Here is a 26,953-nt window from a genome sequence, read left to right on the forward strand (position 1 = left end):
ACCCTGCACTCCATTGCCACCTTCATTAGTGTCTGGAAATGTAAGACACAAGGTCAAGCTGTGGCTCTCTCCTTACCCGTCCTTCCTGACCCTGCCTCGCATGCCTTCTGTGTGACTCTTGCATGAATTCATTTGATAAATGCTATCATGACAGACACACACTAACCGCTCCTGTTTGCGGTGGAGATGACCTAAGAGAAATCAAATCCATGCGGTGTGAATACCTTCACCTGCCACCACCCCACGTTGCACTGAGGCCACCGTCCAAGTGTCTTTGTTGCTGGCCTTGGGCTGACGGGATGCGCAAAACAAGAGCAACTCTCAAGCTTGCTTCTGAGATGCCATAGGCTCCTCTCGCATCCTGTTCTAAACCACCTGGAAAGTTCCATTTTCCCTCTTCCTCATCGCCAAACTGTCCCTCTAGGTCATTAATTACCTCTTTCCAGACAGAGAAGTGGCTAAGGAAGCAGCCAATTTCACCCCGCGTTAAAGGCCTGGAGGAGTAGGGATCACGGTACCCTGGCAGCATCTCAATGTTCCAGGCCTTCAGCTGGCTTGTGTTGAGAGCCCTGCGTGATAAAGAACATGCATGAAGATATCTAAGTCAAGGTGTCCCCACTCCAGTGGGGGGGTGGAAAGGAGGAGGAGAAAGAGGGAGGAGGAGAAGGAGGGAGGAGAAGAAGGAGGGAGGGAAGGAGGGAGGGAGGGAGAAAGAGAGAAGAGAGAGAGAGAGAGAGAGAGAGAGAGAGAGAGAGAGAGAGAGAGAGGATGCATGTTTCCTCTAAGCCTCTAAGCCTCTCTATACATGAAGAAAGTTTCCTATAATTCTCTGGGCGCCCCCAAGGCTGGTTTGTCACAGAAGCATCCTGAGTACAATGTTGGTAAATGGTAAAATGGCCTCTTCTACATGCATGCATCCCTCCCAGTGCCCAACGTGTTTTGTTTCGTTTTGAAAAAGTACTCTCCTAATGAAGGAGAAACAATTTATAGGCCCATTACATCCCGGAAGGGCTGAGCTGAAAGTAATGAGAAGAGAAACCATGCTCATGTGGCATTCCTTTGGACCTAAAACTAAAACAAGGTCCAATATAAAAACAACACAGATAAATTTTCCAAATGGTGGAGTACAGGTCTCTGTATAAAAGCAACGAGGCACTGGTGAGAATGGCCTCCATCAGTTTTCTGAAACTCTGGAAACTAACTAAGGTCCCACAATAATCCACAGAGTGTGTGTTAAGGCAAGCAGCAGAATCTCTTTAAGCACAGCTGGTTTTGTGGGTTTTATCTTTACCTTAATTGAACTCTTTTCTCCTCAGACCTACAGTATCCTTGAAAACCAGCCACCTCATAAACCCATGAGTAGCTGTGAAAACTGGGGTCACATAGCCTGAAGTGACGGGGTGGAGGGGTCTCCCAGAGGACCTGTCCCTAGAACACCACCCCTACTCAAACCAGGCGTCTCCAGAAGCCCCATTCTCAGAGCCTGTCTTTACTTGACTGGACTCTGGGCGCGTTCTCTGTGAATGGCCCTCTCCACAGGCATTTGTCCAAATTCACTTTAACATCAGAGTCATCTGGGCAGCATTACCAGTTAGGTTTAAGGAGAGGCTACCTAAAACAGTTCAGAGGAAAAACTGAGGAGTAAGATGTTTATAATACGGGTTTTTGAAAACCTTTATTATATCTTTGAGAATCTGGGAGACAAAACTATACTCAAAGCTGTCCCAAAGCCCTTACCTCCTGTTTTAAGCCTTCCGAAGCCAGAGAAAAGGGTAGTGACGGCAAATGTATTAGACATGGCAATCAGCAACAAGGAACTTTAAATAATCCAATTATATACTGTTCACGAGAGACAGGATTTAAATTCCAAACACAAATAGGTTGAATGTAAAAGGATAAAAAATGATCCATGATGAGAACAGTAGCCGTAAGAGAGATGAGGGGCTATATTAATATCAGAAAACGCAAATCTGTAGAGAAAATATTTTCTAAAAACAACGACATAGGACTTACATATAAATAAACTTGACTAACACTGCAAGCCAATTAGACCTAACAGACATCTGCAGAACACTCCATTCAATGATAGAAAGACATGCCTGTGTTCAAGCATCCCTGGAGTATTCCCCAAGAAAGCCAAGTGTCACAGCCTGAAGATCACAAAGACCATAAATCAAACTTCTGTATATTAAAACGACACAGTGGAATGATCAATAACAATGGAAATTGAGAAATTCACAAACCCATGAAATTAACACACTTCTACATAATCTATGGCTAAAAAAGAAATCAAGAGGGAAACTAGAAAATATTTTGAAATGAGAGAAAATTCAGGATATTGCAACTTAAGAAGTTTATAGCTGTAACAATCTAATTAAAGAGAAATACATGTGACCTAACCAACTATTTTTGAAAACTAGAAAAAGAAAAGCAAATTAAACTTACATTAAATAGGAAATAGAGAATAGTACATAAATAAATAAATTATAGAAAAGAAAACAATGCAGAACACACACACGCCTGCTTATTTGAAAAGATCAGTAAAAACTGACAATCTTTTACCTAGACCCATAAATAAACAAAAAAGTAGTCTCATTTCTATTAAATTGCTAAATTCAAGAATGAAAGAGCAGGCATTCTATTAACCTTATAGAAGTAAAAAGGGCTATATTATAAATATTTGTTTGCCAAAATTTAAAAAATTAGGTTAAATGGCATATGTATACAAAGGTGAAACTATTGAAATTATGTAAAAATAAGAAATTTTGACTAGGTCTAAAACAAGGAAAAAAGGCAAATTAGTAATCTGAAATTTTCCACAAAGAAAATCCTAAAGCCAGATGTTTAAGGATGAATTAATACAAATTTTTAACAACCTTTTCAAAACAAATAGAGCAGGAGGGAACCAATCTCAAATAATCCTATGAAGCCAGTATTATCTAAACCAAAACTAGAAAATGACAGATCAATATTCCTATTAAGATAGATGTAGAATCTTCAGGAAAATACCAGTAAGTAGAATCTAGCAACAGAAGTGAGGGATTGTGTGCATGAGCAGGTGAAACTTTTTTCCAGGATACAAGTGTGGTGTGAAGATGTAGCAAATCAGCATGCCATGCTGATGGACAAGAAGCTGTGTGATCACCTCAATGGACGATGCATCTGACAGCCATGTTAAAGAAATTACGAGAAAACAGTAACAAAAGATATACATCATCACCTCTCTGAAGCCACACCTCTAATACAGTACTCAACAGAGAAAATATAAATGCTTTCTCCCTGCAATCAGGAATATGATCTTCTGACATATGACAAAAATGTCAGTTCTCATTATTTCTTTGAATGTTATACTCAAGGCAATAACCAGGGCCATAAGGCACAGAAAAGAAACAAGTGCTATCCAGATCAGAAAAGAAGAACTACTAACACTTTCTCCAATTGTAAATGACAAGGTCTTGCCTACAGAAAAACCAGAGCAATTGGTGTGTACACACACACACACACACACACACACACAATTAGAATTGATAAATATTATTGCAGAGTCCATGATAAAGATACAACACCAATAGTGTTTGTATACATTTGGCAATAAATATTCAAAAATTAAATTAAGGAAATAATTTTATTACCATGCCATTAACAAATGCCAATGAACAAATTTTAATAATGTAAATGACTTACAAACTGAAAGCAGCAAAACCTCATTCAAAGAATTGATGTAGATCTAGTAAGTGAAGAAACTTGTTACGATTCCTGGCACTCTTCAACTGATCTGTAGATTTAGTGCAACTCCAAACAAAATCCAAGTTGGAGTGTGTGTGTGTGTGTGTGTGTGTGTGTGTAAAGCAATTAACACTCACAGAACATCAGGCACCTATGATAGGTAAAACAGCCTTGCAAAACAATAACACAGGTTCAGGACTTGCACTTCCTTACAAAGCTACAGTCATGAAGTCAATGTGGAACCAGCATAAGGATAGATCTATAGATTAATTTAATGAAATTAAGAGGCCTCTTACATTTATGGCCAGCTCATTTTTGACAAAGACTCTAAGGATTCAGAGGGTGAAGTGCAGTTTCTAAAGAAGGAAACTCAAATGACCATATGCAGACGAGAAGGGAATCCCTGCCTCACACCATATATAAAAAAGCTCAGCATGGATCGAAGGCTTAAATATAGGAGATAAACCCGGAACACACCTGTAAATCCCAGCACTCTGGAGGCTGGGGTAGGAGAACAGTAAGTTCAAGGCTAGCCTGGGTTACAGTCAGTTCTGGGTATGTGTGACATTCCCAGGAAAAAAAAATGGCCATTGTGGTCAGACCCAGAGAAATCTAGGTGTCTCACACAACGGGACACATAGACCTTTATCTGCTTGGTTTGGTTGTTTGTTTTCCTCAGGCCAGAACACAATTCCAAATACGCTCCCTCTTCTACATGAGAGGAAACTGGAAACCACCACAACCCAATGGCCAGAGACAGGGGAATCCCATCCAGTGGTGTGAGGGTCAGAGGTCACCGGCTGGAGTGGGTCCTAGACCCACTACACAAGCTGAAGTGAGCATCCCTGCTGCTATGGGCATCCTTCTCAAGCCTCTGTCTTCTGTGGCCCACAGCCTTAGAGGACCCTCCCTCCAGGACCCTTTGCACCCTGCTCCAACCACATCTGCAGGGGGACAAGTAGAAGACTCACTTCCCATCCACGGCCTCCACGATCTTGACCTCGATCTCCTGTTCGTAGAGCGTGCGCAGCATCCTGTCCCGCCTGTCCTTCCTGCGTTTGAGGTTGATCATGAAAATCTGATGTGGGAAGCAAAGGGGGAAAGAGACACAAGTGGCTCAAGGTTTATTTCAGGTTAATTGAAAAGCTGAGCAAAACTAATAATGTCAGGGCCAGAGGGGTTTGCAGGATAAGGAATGGGAAGAGAGCTAGGCATTGTATTTCCTTACTAGGCTCATGGGGGCAAATGCTAGTTATCAAATGGAGGTGATTTCTAAATGCAGCCATCATCAGTGGCCTAACCTGCTGTTTCCCTGCTATTCACTGATAAAGGTAATCTCCCTACTCTTGAGAAAATAAAGTGAAAAAAATTACTACCCAAAGACCAAAGGTGAGTTAAACTGCATGCATACAGCGCTGATGGGGAAGAAGTGGTTTGCCAAATGGCTAAATCAAACCAAGTGACTAAACGCGTTGGTATACTTGTGTTTTTAATACCGTCACTTGCTGTTTGTCCTAGGCCTGGTGCCCATATGCCTCAGTTTCCTCATCAAGAACTGGGGTCACTGTGGCTCTACCCCGTGAGTACTATGTTTGGTATCATCACAATCCACATCCTAGGTAAGGTAAGCCTTATGTCTTTCAAAAACTAAGAAAAATCTGAGACTCCATAGCGTGCTTTTATTCCTCAAACTTCCAGGATGAATGACAAGCTCTCATTTTCAGAAGCTTCCCCCACCATCCCACCCCCCAGAATTCTTCAGCTCTCCAGAGCTAAGAGGAAAAAGAAAGTGAAGAAAATGAGGCCCTTCCCTTGGGGGTTACCCTTGACAGAGGAGAGAGTAGTACAAAACACCGCTTTGGGTGTGAGTTTTTGTATTGTGCTCTACAGAGGACACCTGCTGGCTTGTGCATAAGGGAAAATGTGCACGTGGAGTTTGTGAGTGGGAACCGAGTGCCCCTGCACCCCTCACCTTGGCCTGTCAGTGCCTGATTGACAGCAGTACTAGTACACAGACGCCACTAAGGCCACGGAAGCCTCGTGAACACCGCTGCAGGTCAGCTACCACTGACATTTGCTTATTTACTTATTCAGTGGGTATGGTGTAAATGCGTGGCTGTGTGTGCCATGGCACAGGAGTGGAGGTCAGGGGGTAATCTACAGGAGTTAGTTCTCTCTTTCCATGTGGGTCCCAAGGATCAAACTTGCATCTTCTAGCTTGGCACCAAGTACTTTTGTTCACAGAATTATCTTACCAGTCTGCAAGTTAACATTTGAATAAGGGCCTCTTGATAATGAACTGATTTTATATATTAAGTGATTCAAATCGGAAGATGGCAGCTGCCAGCGAGAATTTATGTCACAGTGAAGGAGAAACCTACAGGAATAGGGCAGAGGACACTCATTTCCTCCTGATTAATCAGGGGGAACGGCAGAGGACATTCAAACCCTCTGGGTGACTCGGGAAAGACATTTAATGCCTCTGGGTCACTCGCTCTGCTATCTAGAAAAGGAGGGTTTGAACAAAACCACCCCTTAAGCCCTGTACATTTGAAAACTTGTTTGTATCTGTTTTATAATAAAGTTGACTTCATCCTATAATCAGATTGGGGCGCAGATTATTACTGTATTGAGTTTTGGCTCCATGATCACACTGAATATAATTTTAAATATATGTTTCAGGAGGATCAGAATTTATACTAACTAAGCTTTCAGTTTTCCCTTGCAAAATAGTCTCATCCTGTTCACACATAGATTCAAGGAAGCAACTGAATCCTTTTGCAACATCTCTGTGTGATGGGGGCTCGGCAGGCGCATGGCAGCAGGATTTAACTTCTGGGTTTACCTAACTGGATAATTATTAATAAAACAAAAATATTGGCCATGATTGCTGTGTGTGGTAAGTTTGGGATTTTATAGCTTAAAGCGCTGGGTTCTTTCATGCTTCCTTCTCTCCTGTTTAGAATCCTGTCAAGGGCCATGTGCTGTTCCCAGGTTTTACAGACATAGGAAGGAAATGGCATATCCCCTGCGCAGCCACAGAGCCACCTGGGGTCACCCGAGGAGACAAAGCAAAACAAAGCAAAATAAACGGAGAAGCCTCCCAAAAAGTCCCCTGCAAACCAGAGGCCTCCCGTCAAGGAAGCTTTTAGTAAATAATAGTCCCGTCCTGGGCCCTGCCAGGGCAGGGGCAGTGAAGTGAGTAGCCACGAAGGAAAAACACAGACGGCTCGCTCATACTTAGTAAACAGAGCAAAGAACTGAGTGCCAACTGCAGCCAGACACCAGCAACCAGGTCACAGCATGGGAGGACGGAAAAGGCCTCTGACACCCCTTTTCCACAGCCCATGTCTGCTGCAGACAGAGAGATGATTATCCCTGGCTGTGGAAAGTGGAGTCCCTGCCTGCCTCACCTTCTAGGGCTGACCTAAGGCTGCCCAAGGCAGAGCCAAATGGTCCTGGTTTTGTTTCATTGGCTGTGACTTGGTCCTCACAGAAATAGGATGCCAGGAGGAAAAAGGGAGATACTGAAAGACACTTGAGCACTCTCTGCTAGGGGATGAGAAGAGTCCAGAGCCCCATGGGATGAGAGCTGCACTCAGTCACAGCAAGTGTGTGTGTGTGTGGAGGGGGGCAGCCCACCCCAGGGAGAGGCCACCCACCACATCACACCACACCCAGGTAGGGCTCACGGGCCCACCCACCTCCACCCACCCCTGTGGTACTGGTCAGCCCACCCTTGTAGCACTGGTCAGTTTTGAAAACTATTTACTATTTACTATTTTTAGTAAATAGAATTAGACTCAATAAGGTCTATTTATACTTTGCCACATTTAAATTCGTCTCTCCTTTTTCTGCCTTCTGTGGAAATAGCACAATCACTATTTGATATTCATGAAGTACCCATTTCAGCTTGGAAGTCTAGCTTCAAGTCAGTTTTGTAGAGGAAAGCCCGATTCCTGCTTCTTTAGCTCATTGGGATGGACGTTTTTGGGGGACACTGATGTTAATGTTCTGATGTGATAAGGCCTTTTGCTCCTGTTAAAGTGTCCCGAGTTCAAAGCACAATGCTTGGCTTAAATCCAGAGCCGCTGGAAGAATTCTGTCTCAGTTTGTGGCCTCCTGGAATGTCACAGCTCCAGCCCACAGAACTCCTCAGTACTGACCAGCAACCACATAAGGGGCCAGGAAGGGCTCTGGGACACAGACTCACCATTCTGGCCCTGCAGACCGCCTGTTTACACGCTGCCAAGAACAGCGCCTCTGTGTAGTCTGCTCCTCTTCCTTCCTTCTTTCCTTCCTTCCTTCCTTCCTTCCTTCCTTCCTTCCTTCCTTCCTTCCTTCCTCTCTTCCTCCCTCCCACCCTCCCTCCCTCTCTCCCTCTCTCCCTCCCTCCCTCCCTCCCTCCCTCCTTCCTTCCTTCCTTCCTTCCTTCCTTCCTTCCTTCCTTCCTTCTTCTTCCCTTCCTCCCTCTGTTTCTCCCCTCTCCCTCCCTCCCTCTCTCCCTCCCTCCTTCCTTCCTTCCTTCCTTCCTTCCTTCCTCCTTCCCTCCCTCCCTCCTCCCTTCCTTCCTTCCTTCCTCTTCCCTTCCTCCCTGTTTCCCCCCTCTCCCTCCCTCCTTCTCTTCTGCCTCCCTCCATCCCTCTTTCCCATCCTCCCCTTTCCCTTTCCCTCATCACCCTCCTTCTCTCTCCCCATTTCCTTACCCTCTTCTCTTTCTCCCTCTCTTCTTCCCCCCTTTCATTTGTGATGCCAGGAATTGAACCCAGGGCTCCATTCATCCCTAGAAAGCGCTCTACCATTGAGCTAACCGCCCACTTCTGCTTTGTTGTTTACATCCTTACAACTGCATGGCAGATGTGGCCCTAGGGAGCTATCGGAAGTTCCTGCCTGCCGAGAGACAGAATTTTAGAACATGCTTCTCTCTCATTTGTCCTTTGATTCTGCCCTCCATCTTTTTCCATGGAAGAAAAGCAGAAAGAACACAAATCATAGAGTGTTCTGGAATAGTCTTCCATCCATTCACCTATGGCAGAATAAAGTTAATGTCTCCAGAACAGAAAATATATTTACCTTATCCTCGAACTGCACTAAGAAGCTTGGTAAAATACATAGCAAATCCACATACATGGCTAAATAATTCTTTTTGATTCAGTTTTCTCTAGTCCTCCTTTGTGAAAACCAGAAAACAGAATGACAACAGACCCAAGTCCTCGGGGCCTTCCCAGTTGCCAAGCATGCCTGCTTTGTCTCAGACACGTTTGGTCTTCTAGTTCAACATGAACACACACATGTGCGTGTTTACACACACACACACACACATACACACACACAAATACACACAGGTGCGTGCGCATGCACGGGGAGAGACAGAGAGACAGAGAGAGACTTTCCTACCTCATCAAATCCCATCTTGTCTGGATACTTAGGGACAACTGACACAAACTGGGAAGGTTCCATTGGAGGACGGTCAACTGGAAGGCAGAAGAAAGGGTGCTTTGTTAGAGGAGGGTCAGGGAACAGATCAGTACCAGCACCACAGTGTCGAGGACTGAGACCCATGCTTGACACCAGGGTGGGGACAACTGTTCTGCAGTCCCCCCCGCACCATTCATTTCTCATTCCACACCCTGTCCAGATCTTTTGCCTCATCTTGTCCTTGTCTTCTCTTCACCAGTTCCAGCCAGTTTGTGTCCCTGACATTGCATCAACGTGCTTCTTATGAGAACCCGTGGCAGAGCTCTCTTTCTCTTCCTCCTCCCCTTTCTTGACAGGCTCTCACTCTGTAGCCCAGGATAGTCTGGGACTTGCTATGTAGCTCAGGCTGGCCCGAAACTCTTGAGTCTGCTGTCTTAGCCTCCCAAGTGTTAGGATCCCAGGCATGAGCGTCTGGGATGGCGTTCTAGTCTGACATCACTGAGGGTCGCTCCTTCATCCTCATTTCACGTGGCCTCCCAACAGCCTTTGGCTCTTTCTCAAACATACCTCCTTATTAATTCCCAGCTTTCTGGCTGCCAGTCTACTCTGGGGATCTTTCCTCCTTTGTTTTCCTATATGAGGTCACACTGTTCCTTGGCTAATGCGGTGCTAATGATTCTCAAATGTCTCGATGGATTCTCTTCCTTGAATCCAGAGATTCACATCCATCAAGAGAGACATTTATCTCCTGGTCCCTCTGCTCCGACATGCAATAAATACTTCAGGCATATACAATGAAGTGAAGACTTTTTTGACTCAGTAAGTTGTATGGACCAAAATGTTGGAGTCATCGTTCCTAATTCCCCCATTGCTTTACGGACCACCTCCAAGCCTCTGTGAGACTCTACCATTAGCATGTACCTTAAACCTGTCTGCTTCTCATTACCTCTCTGCTATAGCTCAAGTCTCAACCACTAACATCTCTCAGCAGGAGAAATGTATTAATCCTGTACACTCTAATACCCACACCATAGCTTAAGTGATCTTTCTAAATACATAAATCACATTACACCACCCAATGGGTTCACATTGCTCTTAGGATGAAATCCAAATTCCTTGCCGTGGGCAGTGTGTTCTGCATCCATCCATGACTTCATCTCCCTCTACCCAGCTCCTCATTCCCCATCATGTTGGCATCTGGCCCTGGAACTCTTCCAGGATTTCCCCGTACTAATGGTCTTTATACGTATTGTTCTTTCTGCTTGAAATCTTTCTCCCGAAGATTCATGCAACTCTTTCCTTGTTATATTACCTGTATCTCTGATAGAATATAAGTTCTTGATGGCAAGGTTTTTGCTTGATTTGTTCATTGCTGTATTTCGTTATTATGGGAAATTGTGCACTATGCATGTGTTGAGTGAATATTTACAGCCTGACATTTTTTCCCCCTAAGGCCTTCATTGGTACTTTAGGATGGATATTCTACTTTTTCTGGACTATTTACTTAAGGACCATATCAGTCAAGCCACTTCAACCTTTTTAGCTTTATTTACTCCTAATATTCTAGTCCTTTTTCTTCTAGGATGGAAATTCCTTGTCTGCTCAGTCTCTTCCCTCACCCCGCAGTGTCTTGCCATATCATTTCTCTTGTTTGAGCTACCCACTTCTAGCCAGGACAAGCTGAAGAGGCACCAGGGCTGGATGTGACCCCACAGGTCATGGTAACTTCTCTCTGTTCTAAATTCCTATTGCCTTTGCATCTGCTGTGTTCACAGCACACTATACTATTGATGTCATGTCTCCCCAATTATACTGTGATCCTCTGAAAACCGAGGGTTAGCTATAAAATGTTTCGACTTCTTAGTACCTTTGTGGATTGACTCTTATCACAGGTATGGATCCCACATCTATTCATTAAAGATTACATGTTCTAACAGTTCAATCATTATTCCTTTTCCTTCCTTCTTTCCTCCCTCCCTCCCTCCCTCCCTCCCTCCCTCCCTCCCTCCCTCCCTCCCTCTCTCTCTCTCTCTCTCTCTCTCTCTCTCTCTCTCTCTCTCTCTCTCTCTCTCTCGGGTTTTTTTTTTTTTTTTGAGACAGGGTTTCTCTGTGTAACAGCTCTGGCTGTCCTGGAACTCTCTCTGTAGACCAGGCTGGCCTCAAACTCACCTGCCTCTGCCTCCCAGGTGCTGGGATTAAAGGCGTGCGCCACCACACCCAGCTTCAGCATTTTCCAGTAACAATGCCAGTAGATGATTTCTACTGACTAGTGAATATCCTGTGTGGTTTAATTTCTCATTCACCTCTATTCAGAGATTTTACAGCTATGATTTCATCATTACCAGTATTTTATCCTTCCTACATTGGCCTTCCACCCACCCACAGTTTTGCATTATAACCGTCAACCTCTTATCTTTAAGTGGAATAAGGCATTAAGAGTAAAAGATAGGTTGGAATGAATGCCCTATAGGTTTATTTTTAGACTCCCTGAGGTGCCTGTGGGCTTCCAGTTGATTTAAAATTTCAGTTATGCCCAGTGTTGTAAGGTTCAGGATGTGAACTCTTAACAAAGCTAAAGCCAGATACAGTAAATGCATGCATTAAATAAAATGCCATAAATGCATCCCTTAGCACATGTGTGGCCATGTGCAAGGAAAGCATAGTGACAGGTGGGACTCCCAGGCTCTTGTCCCGTGGAGTCCACCTGGCTAGAAAAGGGACTGTGCGTATTTGGAAGGTGTAATCATTAAGATCTTTATTGATCATGCATACGAGAACTTTCCCCATGCTCAGGCCTGTGGAGGAAGACAAGGTCTGGTTGGTCACTCTGTGAGCTGACATCTACTTGGGAGTCAAGACTGTCAGCCATGAAATGGCAATAGTAAGGTTTGGCACTTTCATGAAGTGTTAAATGGAGACATAATAATTGCTAAATGGAGTCATAATAATTATCACACTTCATTATTTTGTGAAACTGATTATAAATATTTACATATATACGAATGTAGTTGTCACACTTATTTTGTGAAGCTAATTATACATTATATATATGTATATATGTGTAATTATCATACTTCGTTATTTTAATTAGCTGAATATATATATATAAAATTTGTTACTCTCAATCCTGCAGAATTGTTATTGTCACTTTACAAAATGAAAACAAAGCAAAACACCCAAAACTAAAGTGATTCTCTTTTTGTAAGAGCCAGAGCCTGGGTTCAAGATGATTTTTCTGGCTCCAGGTTCAATGCTCTTGTCAATATAGTTTTCCTTCACTTATTAATTTATTCCAATGTCTGGCCATACACTCAGGAAACATTTATCTGCTCCCAACTGTATGCCGTGCACTTTGTGAAATGTCTGAGATTCAAGGCAGCAAGATACCAAGTTTGTCTCATAGAGCCTGAGACATGTGGAAAGAGGCAAAGAAACAACACATAGTGAAGAAACCCACAAAAGTGGTGCTGGGGAGATGGGAGATGGTTCAGTAGGAAGGGACTTGCATGTAAGCATAAGGATCTGGGTTCAGATCCCAGAACCCAGGTAAAAAGCCAGGCGCGATAGTTCATTCTTATAACCACAGCGCTGGGGGCTGGGGGAGGAGAGAACCCTAGAGACAGGCAGGATCCCTGAGTCACTCGCTGGTCAGGAAGCTCAGCCCAGCAGTGAACTCCGGGTTCAATGAAAAAAGACTGTCTCAAAAATAAAGTGGAGGGTGACAGAGGAAGATGCACTTTGGTCCTCTTCCTCCATATGTACACATTTACATCCATGTATACACATGTGCATACATCCATGAACACACACACTGTACACACACGGAGGGAAGGTTCTTGAAAAGGATTCCTAACAGTTGGTCCATGAAATGCTGTCAGTGAGTCAGTCCTCATTCTGTCATTAATTCTCCTGGTCCTCCTCTCAGGCATCAGCCAGTAACTAGTGGGTATCTACCAGGAGGCGGTGAGCAGTATTCTATGTCCTGAGACTAACACAGTCAAAGGTAGTTAGTTTATAGGTGAAGAGAATGGGAAGCAGGTACTCACAGACAGCTCAGCGGGTCTACAAAACAAAGTCGTGGGCTTTCCCTTAAAATTTCTCTTTTGTTTTAAAAGCCTTAGTCCATTTAACGTTCTTAAAATCATCTAGATATTGGAGATTTTCCTATACATACCTAGTGTTGCTCATTTACCTGTGGCCAACTCTTGGCTGCATCTTCTCACATCTGTGACCTGATGTCTATTACTAGATTTTAAAAATTCTTTTCCCTTTCTGGAAGCAATGCTTTAGTTCACATTCTAATTATCCTTTACCTAATTTTCCATGAGTGTCCCAGATTTTCTTTTCAGCTCTGGTGTAGACCAGCTCTCACTGTTGGCTCGTGACCTGTTTGTTCATCCAGTTTCACTAGAGTGACCTCCCGAAATCTGATTTTCAACCTGACATCTCTTAGCTCAAATTCCTTCAAAATTTTCTTCCGTGCAGAACAGGCCAATGTCTTCTAAATCATTAGAGGTTCTCTGCTTGAGCTCCTGGCCACTTTCCAGCCTCACTTCTCACTGTGTCTCCTACCCACCTCCACTGTGACAGTCACAAAGAGATTCCTGTTGGGGAGCCACTGCCAGCACTCTCTCCAAGGACTGATGGATCGGTTACCTTTTCTTCTTTGGCTACCAGTAAGTTTAGCTACTGATGATCAAACATACCGATTCTGAAATTATGCTAGACTCAGGGACAATGACAACACAGAGCTTAAAGACATGGGATTTGGAGATCCCAAGTTTGGTTCAAATCTCAGTCTGCAATTAGTAGACTGATAGAACCATCTGTACTTGAACTTCTTCAACTTTATTTTGGGGAAAATAGTTCCCTTCATGGAGTTGTTGTGATGATTATTGAGAGAGTATATGTTCCAACATAAGCTATTGCTAAGTTGAAGTTATAATTGCTGTTCTTGTGTTAGTGTACATACACAGACAGACTCACAGACACACACACATACATATATACTCACATACATACACGACTTTGCCCTAGACCTGAAAGAAGTATCTTTCCCATAATCTTATAATTATAAAGTAGCAAAGAGAATATTAAAATTAATTTTAAACAACACTATTCATTTACTACATCACAGGACAAGCATTTACTCATGGACACAGCTATCTACCATAATAGGAGCCTACCCAAGGACAATGACTTTGTTATATTTGTAGCTCATAAGAAAAACTTAAGAATTCACAGACAGATGAATATCTGTGGCTCATCCAAAAAGAATGATGGCCATGAGCTGTCAGGCCAGGAAGAGGAGAGCCACAGCTGGTTTGGTTTCTGTGACAGTGAACTAGGCATTATTGCCCTGCATCCCGAGCCACTTACTCATTGCTTCTATCTGCACATGGATGAGGTTCTCGATGTCTTCCTGCAGTGTCTGATGGGACTTCAGAGGGATGGGCAGGTAGCCATAGTGCTCTTTGTTGCAGAGGTACATCTGGATGCCTGAGGATATGAAAGAGCAGAGTCAACCAATCAAGACCCACACTGTTTAGTAGGAGAGGAGACCGGACTGTGGCTGACACTGAGTTCAACACTGAAACTGAACAAATGGCTTGTTTCAGGGGAACTGACTAGAGAGCTTCACAATATTCTTTTATTAAAAATTTGAAATGCAGAATTGGGGGCTGGATTGGTCCAGAAACCCTGGACCATCCTTTGGTCCAGAGGAAATTGATTTTTCTTTCTGAAGGACAAGCACGTTTGTGGCCTGAAATGAGCACTAAAAAGGCATGAAGCAATCAGACAAGAAGGAGGAATTCTCATTCCAGAGAGCAGAACGGAACAGTATAATCTGCCTACAGGAAATAATAATAAGATGAGGAATGAAATCCATATTTGACATGAAAGCACACAGGAAGATCCTGTAAGGCTGACAGATTATTAAAGCTAACTCCAAGCGCACAAACACAGTTAAGATACAAAGGAAATTTATAATTCCCCATGATTCTTCTTGGTTTTATTTTTTTCCCCCGTGCTGGCATGGATTTGGAGTGACCAATGAACAAAATTCTCAAAAATAAGTCCATATGGGACAAAAATAACCCTTCTTATCAAATCCTATTAAGAAGCTGCAGTATGGCAGGGCCAGCAATATCATAGCTCTCTTCCACTCAGTTCTAGTATTCATGGCCCCCACCAGTGAACTGGGGGAACTAGAAGGCACCTCTGTTCAGTTAGGAATGGGGACTCAAGACGGTCTCACAGCTTACTTAGTTACGAGGACAAACCTGCCAAGCTTGGGACCATGTCCCCAAGCCTCTGATGTGTTAATTGCCACAATCATCAGTGCTTTCCTGAGGAAATTATCCACATTGTGGCATTTTCATTTGGGGCAGATGAAATTTCCAGCAGTCAGCTACATCATCCGCCAAGCCAGGTGAGGCTGTCTTGTGTGATTAACAGAGAATAACAAGGAGAGAAAAGGGCCTTTGTCCTCCACCTTTCCCGATTCTGGTTGGTCTTACTAGGCCCTGTCTTTGAACTCACTAGCTGTGTTAGTTGCTCACATGAATGTCTCTGGAAACTACAAACCAGAATGTGACATTTTACAAAGTTGTAATGAACTAAGAAAATAGGAAAAAAAAGATTTAATGTTTAGGTTTCCTCTCTAGTCTAGTTAGATCAACCCCATTTTGCCTTTTAATGTCCCAAGGCTTCCATACAAACAGGATATGATACCTAGCCAAACTATCCATCAGGGGAGCGGGTACAAGAAAGACATTTTCAGACATGAAATGCAAGGTAAATAAAATATTTACCTCCTATCACACTTTCTCAGTAAGTTACTAGATGATGAAGAAAGAGGGAAAGGAGGAGGCGAGTAAGAAGGAGAAGGAGAAAGATCACCATGCACAAGAAACACTCAAGACACAAGAGAGGCGACACAGGACAGAAGCAAACTCAGTCCCCAGTTGATGGCTGTGACAGCTCTGAGATTAGAGTGTACCAGAAGATTTAAAGACAGATATCTTAGAATCTTCTTATGTGCACAAGGGGACGGCTGATAATTATGAATACTCTAAGAGTTTGAGAAAATAATGAGTTTGCAGTTGTTTTAGTGATGACTCTCTTTCTCACTCTCTCTGTCTTTGTCATATCCCTCCACACAGAGGGAGAGGGAGAGAGAATTACTAAGTTTGACAAAGGAAAATTTTATGGGGATCTTGGTGTTTTAGGATCATGTGATTATAATAAAAACCTGTAGCATCTTTTCAGAAGATGTATTCATTTTTACTTACGTGTATTTGTGAGTGCCTATATGTATGTTTGTGTGCCACGTGTGTGTGTGGTACCCAAAGAGGCCAGGGGATGGCATTGATCCCCTGGAGCTGGAGGTACGTGCAATTGTGAGTCATCATGTGGGTGCTGGGAACTGAACCCAGGTCCTCCACAGAGCAGCACATATTCTGAACTACTAAGTCACTTACCCAACACAACACTCAGCATATTAAATTACATGGAGAGGACAGGGGATAAGGAAGAATGTGTTTCCACATGGAAGGCCAAAGGGAAGCAAACTAACATTATCTTCTATAATGGAGAGCTGATTTGGGGGGAAAGGGGCTAAAAACCTAGAGAAAATAAGAAGAAAAAAGGTGCAGACTACTTAGAAACAAAGATAAGCATGCTGTTCTTCTGTGCCCATCTTCAGGAGTGGCATGCTGGGAGTACTCATCTTAATAAATCACAGGCCACTGAACTCTCTCAACTCATGGATAATATGATAAAAATAAGGAGATATGCTGATAATTAGAGACAATCTCTGAGAGTATATTGTAGTAAAGTTTCTGGTGAACCTGTGGGAAGGAGAGGGGAGTGTTCTGAAGAAGGTGCTTTGTTTTCCTTATGAAGACACCAAATGCTTTCCTGATCTCACATATACTGAACAGTGAAGACTGATAAATAATCTCTTTCCTTGTGACGAAATATTATACTCGGGCTGTGATTGGTCCAGGGCCACACAGTAAGGCATTAGTACCAAATCTTTGTCCCCAAGAGCCAGTTCCAACTCTTTTCTCCCTACCTGGAGCTTACAGCTTAGTCTCAAGGGCATTAACCCCTGGGACCACCACCCTACACCAGAATGCACTTATGACTGCCACTGATGTCCCAGAGGTAGATGGGACTGCCCTCCACCCACATTACTTATTTGGCTCACAGTGGGTTATTTGGAAGCTGCCTGGCTAGCACAGAGGAGGACTCCTCTGCCCACCATACACGTGTGATCCCTAGCTACGTGGGAGCTAAACTCTTGCCCCTGGCCTCGCCATGCCACAGAGACTTGTCTATAACCCTCATGGTCCTGCCTGGTACAGAGAGACAATTTGCCTCCTTCTGGGACATTTTAAAAATTATGTTCTGATGGATAACACACATCCAGAGAATTTTAGAGCAGTGGAAACAAAATAATACCAGCTATGTTCCACCAAGACTCTGTCAAGAGAGAGAGAAGTGTTTTTCTTTGGGCCCAGTGAAGAAACGAAGAACCTTGAGATAGGGCATAGGTTACAGGTTCCTTCATACTTCTGAAAACATCAGTGAAACCTGACCTTAGATTGCACATCTGCTGAGCAGTAGCCTTCAGTGATTCTCTCTGGTCCTGTTTGCATCAGTACCACCAATCTGGCCCTCAGCACTCATAGGTGTCAAAAACTTAGTTATGTTTCCACAGCTAAGGATCTGAGCTCCCCAACAATTATAGACACAGTGCCAGACATAATTGTAGAACTTCTCTCCTTTCCCACCTCTTGTTTTCCACAAAGATATCTGGGAAGCCTGACAAAGAAGCATGAAGTTCTGGCGAACAGGCCATACAAACAGCAAAGGTGAAAAGTTCCAGCATAGCCTGCATCACGGCCTAACACCTGGGTGTGAGTTTAAAATGGATATACCATCATCTAATCCCCCGGGTTGCAATTGTGATCTGTTAGGCACCGGCATTCACCATAATCACAACAGCTCATTTCTTGGAACATCTTTGCTTCATATTCTGAAGCAAAGGCTTGGCAGAACTTGCCGGAATAGTAAAAACCCTGCCTCTGCTCTGGCCCTGGAGAAGTCGGAGTAAATCATTCATCAAGAAGCAGCTCCTGTTAACATGGACACAAGAACATTCGTGCAAACTTCCAGACCAGATGAGTGCCCTTTCCTTCACATAAGGCTTCCTGAATAACTACATCTGACAAAGGAGTCTAAATTCTTCTACAAAACAGAAAACCAGCCTTATAATTTCTACAAAATAGTCTCCTTCTTTTCAGATACCCCAGCAAGTGGGACATCCATGGCGTGTGTGCACTGCAGCTTGGGTCTGTGTTAGCCTCCTCATCCTGCAGTAATCTCCCCAGCTGCCCAGGAGCTTTGCGAAATCATTTTCACCATAACTTATGTAGCTACCATGAGTTTATTTCACCTTCTCCTTGGTTTCTAAACTTGTTTCATTAGAGGCTAAATGACACATTCTAACAGGCCCTGGCTGCTGTCAGGAAGGCCTGAGGGACTTGGGAGAGCTTTGCCTCGGCAAAGCCATGAACCTTCCTGAACTCTCGTTGTGACTCAGTCTTCCCCAAGGGACTGGGAGGAAGGAAAAAGAGAAAAAAGAGAGAAAGAAAAACAAAACACCTTTCCTTCGTTTTGACTTGGCTTTTTCAAGAAGCCCACAATCCAGTGGCCATGGTAACTCGGCAGGTACTTAAGAGTGGCTTCACATTGCCTTCCACAGAGATGGAGGCTGGGACTGCTGGCTACCTCCACTATCTGTTCCCAAGAGTGAGAGGGCTGGGTGGGTTTATGACCATACAGAATAAGGATGACATTCTGAGCCCCCCTCCCAGTTAGGAAGTGACCTCTTGCTTAGTTCCGGCAAAGGGGACATGCATGGAAGTGCTGCATTCAGCTTCTGGACTGCACTCTGATGGGGCAGAGTCCCATAGTCTAGTTTCTGCCTTAATGTAAGGAGCATCCCTGGTGCTGAGGCTGGATCCTACAGTTAAGGGCACTGCCTCCTGGATAGCGAGGGGGAGTCTGGGCTGCTAGGAACTGAGCGATGGAGCCACTAAAGCGCTGCAGATTATTTCTGAGGAGAAAGATTTCCATTTGTGAAGCTCAGAGACTTTGTTCTAGGTTCCAATTTAGCAATAGGATTCTTGTAATTAGCAATAGCAATCCCATCAGCTCTAGCGAGCCAGTAAGATTTTTCAAGACTCTCATTATCACCTACTCCCCATCAACTCAGATCCTTCTTAAAAGGGAGAGTCTTTTTTTTCTCTTTCTTTCTTTCTTTCTTTCTTTCTTTCTTTCTTTCTTTCTTTCTTTCTTTCTTTCTTTCTTTCTTTCTTTCTTTCTTTCTTTTCCAAGACAGAGTTTCACTATAGTTTTTGGAGCCTGTTCTGGAACTAGCTTTTGTAGACCAGGCTGGCCTTGAACTCACAGAGATCCACCTAACTCTGCCTCCCCATTGCTGGGATTAAAGGCGTGCACCACCTGTGCAGAACCAGCTCTGGCTCTTGATCTTTGGTGCTTAGGGACTCTGGCCTGGTTACTACAAACAGCCCATTGCCTCTCACAGACTTGAAACTGAGATAGAGGCATTTTTAAATATGCACAGGACACAGGAGCATAGTCTTTCTATGGTAGCCTACAGCCACGCATAAACAGTACCTGCTTGCCTGCTGGAGAAGGCAAAAATGATGATGTCATCAAAGGTCCAGGTGTAGTCCTGGTGTGGGGGGTAGAAAGCCAGCTGGGTGGAGGCCTCTCTCCTGAGGTCAATCAGGAAGGTGGAGTGGACCATGGGGACGGGGAAGCAGCCCATCCTCTTCCACTCTCTAATCTGAAGGTAGTCTGGTGTCCGCTTATAGAAGCCCTGGAAGAGAGCAAACGGACGGACTAGCTCCTCTCCTCTGAAAGCATCGCCACCCAGGCATCACAGCTCAATAGAAATCTCCAGAGTGTCTCCATTCTCCTTATCCTGAACTAAGAATTTCTAAATGAGCCCCAGAAATGGATTGGCATTTAAAACACAGAGGGGTTTTCATATGGGTTTTGATATCAGGAACCATTTTGATCTCATTTCTGTTGATTTGATAATTTCACCAAGTGTAGTAATATAGGCTTATGGTTAAATATGAAGAATTAATATTAAGATAAAAGGGGGTACAGCAGACAAGTATGAACACATCCTGGTCCTTGAACTCGGGCCCTCTGAGTTCAAGCCTTACCTCAGCCCCTTATTGCTCATAAGTCTCTCAACTCTGCTATGCCTTTTCCCTCAGCTCTGAAACAGGGACAGTCAATACTATCTACCCCGGAGGTTACCCCCACCCCATACAATTAAGTAAGATTAAGCTATGAAGGACCTAGAATAATGTCTAACATCAAGAAAGCATCAACTGTTATTGGCTAGCATTGAAATGACTATATTATACTTGGCTGATGTTTTTGAAACATATATTGTTTTCACATATGTCCTGAACTTTTTTCGGTGCAATTGATGGCTTGATATTTCAGTGAAATTTCAACTGCTTCACACTTCGCGGGGGGGAGGAGTTTCTCCACCCATGTTGTAACACTTCCTCCTGTATGAACGCATGGGACAGCCCATCCTCTCACTATGTGGCTTGCAATGACCCAGTTTGTTATCCATCCAAATTTAATTTCATCCAACAAATACCGATGGAGTGCCTGCAGTAATCCAGGCTGAGATAAATGATGAAGAGTTAACGAATGAGGTGGTACAGGATTATCCATGTGGGATGTGGAATCTTGTAAAAGATGTCTGCTCCAGTAATACTAGTCGTAAAGACCATGAAGACATTCCAGGAAGAAGGGCAACATATCTCACTAAAATATACTTTAAAGTATGTAGGAGCTTTGAAAGGCCTTTACAGAACATGGGGTCGGAGACGGAGGCTGAGCAGGTCGACTGGAAAGTTTCACAAGACGACCATTGTGAGGCACACAATGTGCAATGGATATACATGTTTCTAAGTATATGGTGCATCTCTAGTTGTGATGTCAGCACCATGCACCAGGCACTGCCTCTACTTTTACGATATGCCTTTCACTGTGTAGAAGTTAGCTACTTACCTCACCATCCCATATGATAAGGTCAAACGACCATCACCTGAGACGCGGAAGATGTGAGTCTTTTAGTCACCCTAACCACTTCGATCTTAAAGCTCTTCGATCTTAAAGCACCAGTTTTCCCTAATGCTTCAGCCTACGGGAGTTTTAAAATGGATAATGGGGACATTGGTTTTTTAAAAAGCTCCCTACAGACTCAAATTAATACCGTTAGGAGTAATATTCTTAGGATGAGAAACTTGGAAAACTTAGGAGGACCACGATTCATTCAGTATCCCAAGAGAGAGGATGGTAAGAAAGGAGACAGAGTAAAAAGAATTAACATGCTTCTCGAAGTCAGGTGGACACAATTGTTGCATCAGTGTTTCAAAAGAATTGAAGTTTATTGATAATAGGTCTTTTTCATTAGCCTGGCAACGCCAAGTTGATTTTGTTTGGGATATGTTTAAGGCCTTTGGAAAGCAGGGCCGCCTTGATCTTATGAAGTCATTGGTCATTTCCATTTCTATCCAAGTTGAAAATGGACCAGGGTGGAAGAAAGCCAAAAACAGACGAGGATGATTATAATTGGCCTAGTTTGTACAGAACTGAGTTTTGCTCTTCAAAATAAATGAGCACATTCTTCCTATTCCTTTTTAATAAGGAACGAAAAGACTCTTAAAAGCTGCAGTCACTGGGATCACCTCCTCCCACTGCTGTTGCTGGTGGCAAAGCAGAACTCACTAAAAATAAGCCTCAAATGGCCCTGCCACGTGGAACATTGCAGACTGTTAATGTGAGTTTATGCTAACTTAATGTTTTCTCCAAAGAAACTGAATGAACTTTCTGCACATCAACTCATTGTCTCCTTCAAAGACAAGTGGATGGTAAGAATCATTCAAAAATCTCTTAGAAACAGGGAATATAATGGCAACGAGAGAGAAATCCCTGGTCTAGTGCTGTGGTGGTGCTGCTGGTTATTAACACTTTCAGCAATTTTGCAAGCCATGTGAGATGTTGGTAAATTAAAATATGCAATAGCAAAAGTCATGTCAACCCTTAGAGATCTGGTGAAAACTTCTTGTTTTTTGAGACAAGGTCTTATAATGTAGCTTAAATTAGCCTTGAATTCTTGTTTTCTGTTTCTATTCTGATTGAGACAAAATTTCATGTAGCCTTGGCTCTGACTTCCTTATGTAGTTGAGGATGGTGTATACACATGTGTTTGAGGGAACTGAATGCACCCGTGAGCACATATGGAAGGCAGGGGATGTTAGGTATCCTGTTCAACCATTCTCCTCCCTATTCTTTGAAGAGAGGTTATCTTAATGATGCTGGAGTCAGGATGGTAACCAGTGTTCTGCAGTGATCTTATTGGCTCCACTCCCAATTTACAGGCACATATGAGCCCATGCCTGGTCCCTTACATGGGCAGGTCCTCATGCACACACAATAAACACAAAGCCATTTCCCCAGCCCCATACTCTGGAATTCTCTATCTTCCTGCCTCCAGCCTCCAGCCTCCTGAGTCTAGGTCACCATGCCTTCCTTACTATGTATTTTTAGTAACTATATCACTATATCATCAAGTGGCTATACTGCAGTTCTTTGTATGAAAGGAGTATTTGCATTATAAAACTTAGAACATGCTACCAATTAGGGTCCCTCTGCAAAAGCCAGTTATCAAGTATCCATCATACTGTTGGCCTCATTCCTCATCTAAAGCCAAACCAAACAGAAAAAGAGAGACAAAATTTAGCTTTCAGGCCATGAGAACACATTTCCCCCTTCATCGTGTTGTTGTCTTATATGGATACATTATATTGGTGAGTTTAATTTATCTGTCTAATTCACTAAGAATTAAAATAAAACACTTGGTGGCATTTACTGTAACAGATATCTAAAATTTGAGGTTTTACTATAAAAGAGTATTAGAAATTCACACTTTTAGCTTCAATTTTTGAAAGGCAAGCTTCTACGTCAGTTTCAGTCAGAACTCTATGGAAATAAATTTATCAGTACATATCAAAGATCACCAGAATACTCTTTGACTCAGTGATTCCACTTTTGTGGTGGTTTGAATGAGAATGTCCCCCGTAAGGTCATGTTTGAACGCTTGGTGCCCAGTTAGTGGAACTGTTTGGGGAGGGCTATGAAGTACGGTCTTGTTGGGGAAGGTCTGTCACTGGGGTAGATTTTGAAGTTTTAAAAGTCCCTGCCATGCCAGTCTCTATCCCTCTTCTCTCTCCCTTCCCTTCTTCCCTATCTCTTTCTCTCTCCTCCTACCCCCAGATCATGTGAGCTCTCAGCTACTGCTCCAGCACCATGCCTGTCTGCTGCCATGCTCCCTGCCATGATGATCATGGATTAACCCTGTAAAACCATAAACAAGTCCCAAATCAAATGCTTTTTTTTGGGGGGGGGGGCGCGTTTCGAGACAGGGTTTCTCTATAGCTTTGGAGCCTGTCCTGGAACTGGCTCTTGTAGACCAGGTTGGCCTCAAATTCACAGAGATCCTCCTGCCTCTGCCTCCCAAGTGCTGGGATTAAAGGCATGCACCACCACCACCCGGCTTTCAAATGCTTTCTTTTAAGTTGCCTTGGTCAACTTTTAGCAATGTTTGTGTCTCCTCATAGCAATAGAACAGTAGCTAAGACAAGTTCCAAGAAATTATCTTAAGGAATCATACATAGATGCAAAAAATTTGCATCAATGATGGTAGTAATTCTAATTGTTAAAATGCTTGAAAACAACGTGAATGTTCAAATAAGAAGAATTTTAAGTAAATTATAGATACCATTTGGTCATGATACAGTCATTAAAGAAATACAAGTGTCAATCTATGGTGTTGGTACAGCCATGGAATGAATATTTTTGGCTGTTATACTTTAAATTTTTTTTTGTACTTCTAGGTTTTCTTGTATTGACATTTTAATGGCAAAAAACAAATTAACTAATCCCTGGACTGGATAAAGGGGAAAACAAAATCTGTTATATTTGTTGTTAATTGAAGCTTCCAGCACTAAGTTCTTTGGAATATTCTGTTGATACTAATGCCCACGGTGGGGTGGCATTTGATGTAGGGTCACCTCCTTTCTTGAAGTTGTTCCAGTGACACTGTGACCATCTCTAGAGAGGAGGTGAGAAGTAGGGCGGTACTGTTGACAGGGTCCTGCCTTCAGCACGCACCTCCTCAACTAGTTAACCAAAAGACTTGCCTGAGGTGTGATCCCACACCAGAAGTTAGAGTACAGGCCTCGGGACTCCAGCATGGGGGCCACAATGGTTTTGTTCTCTGCAATCATCAGGGTCAGGGTCTGTGGATTCGTCAGGAAATTGTCGACATCTATGAACTAGGAGAAGAGAAAGACAATGTCAATAACTAACAATAACTAACTCAGCACATGAGATCTGGGGTCAGTCCTTATCTCTACCCTCCTGCTGAGAACCATTGCAGCTTGGCAGCTTTCATTCAGTCAAATGAATATCAGTATTTACTTTAACTTCCCATGTTCAGCTCTAAGCTGTGAGCTGGTATTGCCACGGTGGGTACATATACAATCAATAGAACACAATTTACACATTGGTTTTTCGGTTTTTCGAGACAGGGTTTCCCTGTAGTTTCTAGAGCCTGTCCTGGAACTAGCTCTTGTAGACCAGGCTGGCCTCGAACTCAGAAATCCGCCTGCCTCTGCCTCCCGAGTGCTGGGATTAAAGGCGTGTGCCACCACCGCCCGGCCTACAATTTACACATTGGAAAGTGGTTTAAATTCAAGATGTTAATGGTTCCTACAGATTTATATAAATATATTCCTGTTGCCCACGCTCAGTACCCAGGGATCGACAGGTTTTCAACAGTAGTGTCAAAATGGCCCAAACAGATCCCCAGTGCTACTACAATGTCACAAATAAAAATTTTGTTTAAATTACATTTTATCAACCCATGCAACCAAGTATCATATTTCTCAACAGAAAATTCATGTTAGTACTGATTCATTTATAGAGACAGAATCAGATTCTATCAAAGAGAAATGTTTGCTTTAACAAAGCCAAAACAATAACTTCATAGTTTATGTAATTACAATTTACAAATAATGAGAAACACTTATGGAAATCCATTTACTTATGAAAAATTTTATAGTTTAGCATTTGTAGATTTTATTAACATTTTAGTGGCTGCATATAACATTAAATATTATAGTACAATTTTAAATTTCCTATGAAGTCACATGTGCAGACAATGTTTCTAAAACATTATCAAGCTGATTTCTAAGTGGACAAGAGACCAGGGAGTGGCATAGATTAGAAACACTCATTTCCCACGAGTATCAGAGTCTAGTGAAAGTGGATACCAGTCAGTGTACTAATGATAACATTGGCATCACTTCTAGTGCCGCCGTGGAAAATATGTGCTCAACAAACTCATGGAGAAAATCCTCTGTCTGGGACAGGGGTTGATGGTTCCAGTTTCCCATGGCAACAGACATCCTTTCCAACTGAGAGGGTTCATCAAGGATGAGGGGGCATAGACTCTTCATCATGAAGCCCTGCATTTGTTTGAATTACTCAAGCCCTCGAGACTGTGATGGAACCCCTCAAGGACAGAAATTCTATGTGAGAGCCAAGTGGTATCCAGGAAGACGAAGAGGAGATTCCGTTTACCAAATCAGCCCATGGATAAAGGGGGCAGAGTTTCAGATGTGTTTATTTCAATCTCATTTTATCTAACCATTTGCTTATGTCTTTAAAACTCTTACAAAAGTCATTAAGACATTTGATCTTGCTTCACCTACTAAAATGATTCAGGATCTGATATGAAAGCCTCGCCATCCACACGACTCACTGAGAAAGCATCCCAGAGGGGCCCGAGGTGAAGCGCAGGTATTGCAATACTTAATCGCCAAAAATTTCCCTGAACTTTTCACGGGGAAGGTAATGCCTAAGCAAAAGTTTGTGTTTTGACTGTGCCCTGGGTATCCCTTCTTGGTTACGGATATATTTTGGAGAACAGTTGTCAAGGAATCAAGCATCTGTTTTTACCAGGATGTAGTCTGACCATTTTTCCCTCGCAGTTCGAAGGGCTGCTTGTCGCAGTTTCATGACATGGGCAAACCGGGAACTTGGCCAGTGCTTTGGTCCGATTTCATCAGGGTAAGACCTAAAAGAAGAACATGCAATCACTGAGTGCCTGGATGGATGTAGCCCGGCCCTCAGTGTTTGTAGACACTGACTCTTTCCTCCATCACTCTAGGAAGCAGGAACAAGAAACTAGTATTACCATCATTTCTGTATCATAGATAAGCAAACAGGAACAATAAGAAACTAAGCAATCGAGAGTCTTTATACGAAAGACATCAGTGGGTCTTCCTTCTCTTTCTCTTCCTTCTTTGAGACGAAGTCTCACTATTGCTGAGGCTGATCTTGAATTCCTACATTTAAATATCCTCCTGCCTCAGCCTTTCAATTATAAAGCACATAACTGCTGTGGTGCCTGGCTTTTCTTCAGTGCTACTGAAGCCTTATGTGGTAACCTTGCTATTTTCTCCATTTCAAAGATGAGGATACCAATGTAGAGAGACTAATGGTACAGTAAGTGGTACCACCTGAATTCATATCCAGGCAGTTACTACCAAAGCTTATATTCTTAGATACTTAATATATTTTATCAAATAAATGTAAAAATACAGGGTAA

The 26,953-nt window shown here is 43.0% G+C and overlaps 1 protein-coding gene across 2 annotated transcripts in view; it reads right to left on the minus strand.

The window, feature by feature from the left end:
• Colgalt2 (collagen beta(1-O)galactosyltransferase 2) overlaps window positions 1-26,953 on the minus strand; it is a 96,464-nt gene that overhangs the window by 7,636 nt on the left and 61,875 nt on the right. For both annotated transcript variants that reach the window (XM_038349292.1, XM_038349291.1), the window contains exons 3-9: window positions 26,302-26,419; window positions 24,480-24,614; window positions 19,858-20,062; window positions 14,524-14,643; window positions 9,124-9,200; window positions 4,698-4,804; window positions 437-569 (exon numbers count right to left, since the gene is read on the minus strand). In XM_038349292.1, coding sequence (XP_038205220.1) covers window positions 437-569; window positions 4,698-4,804; window positions 9,124-9,200; window positions 14,524-14,643; window positions 19,858-20,062; window positions 24,480-24,614; window positions 26,302-26,419 — 895 coding nt within the window. The remainder of the gene's footprint in view (window positions 1-436; window positions 570-4,697; window positions 4,805-9,123; window positions 9,201-14,523; window positions 14,644-19,857; window positions 20,063-24,479; window positions 24,615-26,301; window positions 26,420-26,953) is intronic.

Source organism: Arvicola amphibius, chromosome 12, assembly GCF_903992535.2.
Source record: "Arvicola amphibius chromosome 12, mArvAmp1.2, whole genome shotgun sequence".
Taxonomy (NCBI): domain Eukaryota; kingdom Metazoa; phylum Chordata; class Mammalia; order Rodentia; family Cricetidae; genus Arvicola; species Arvicola amphibius.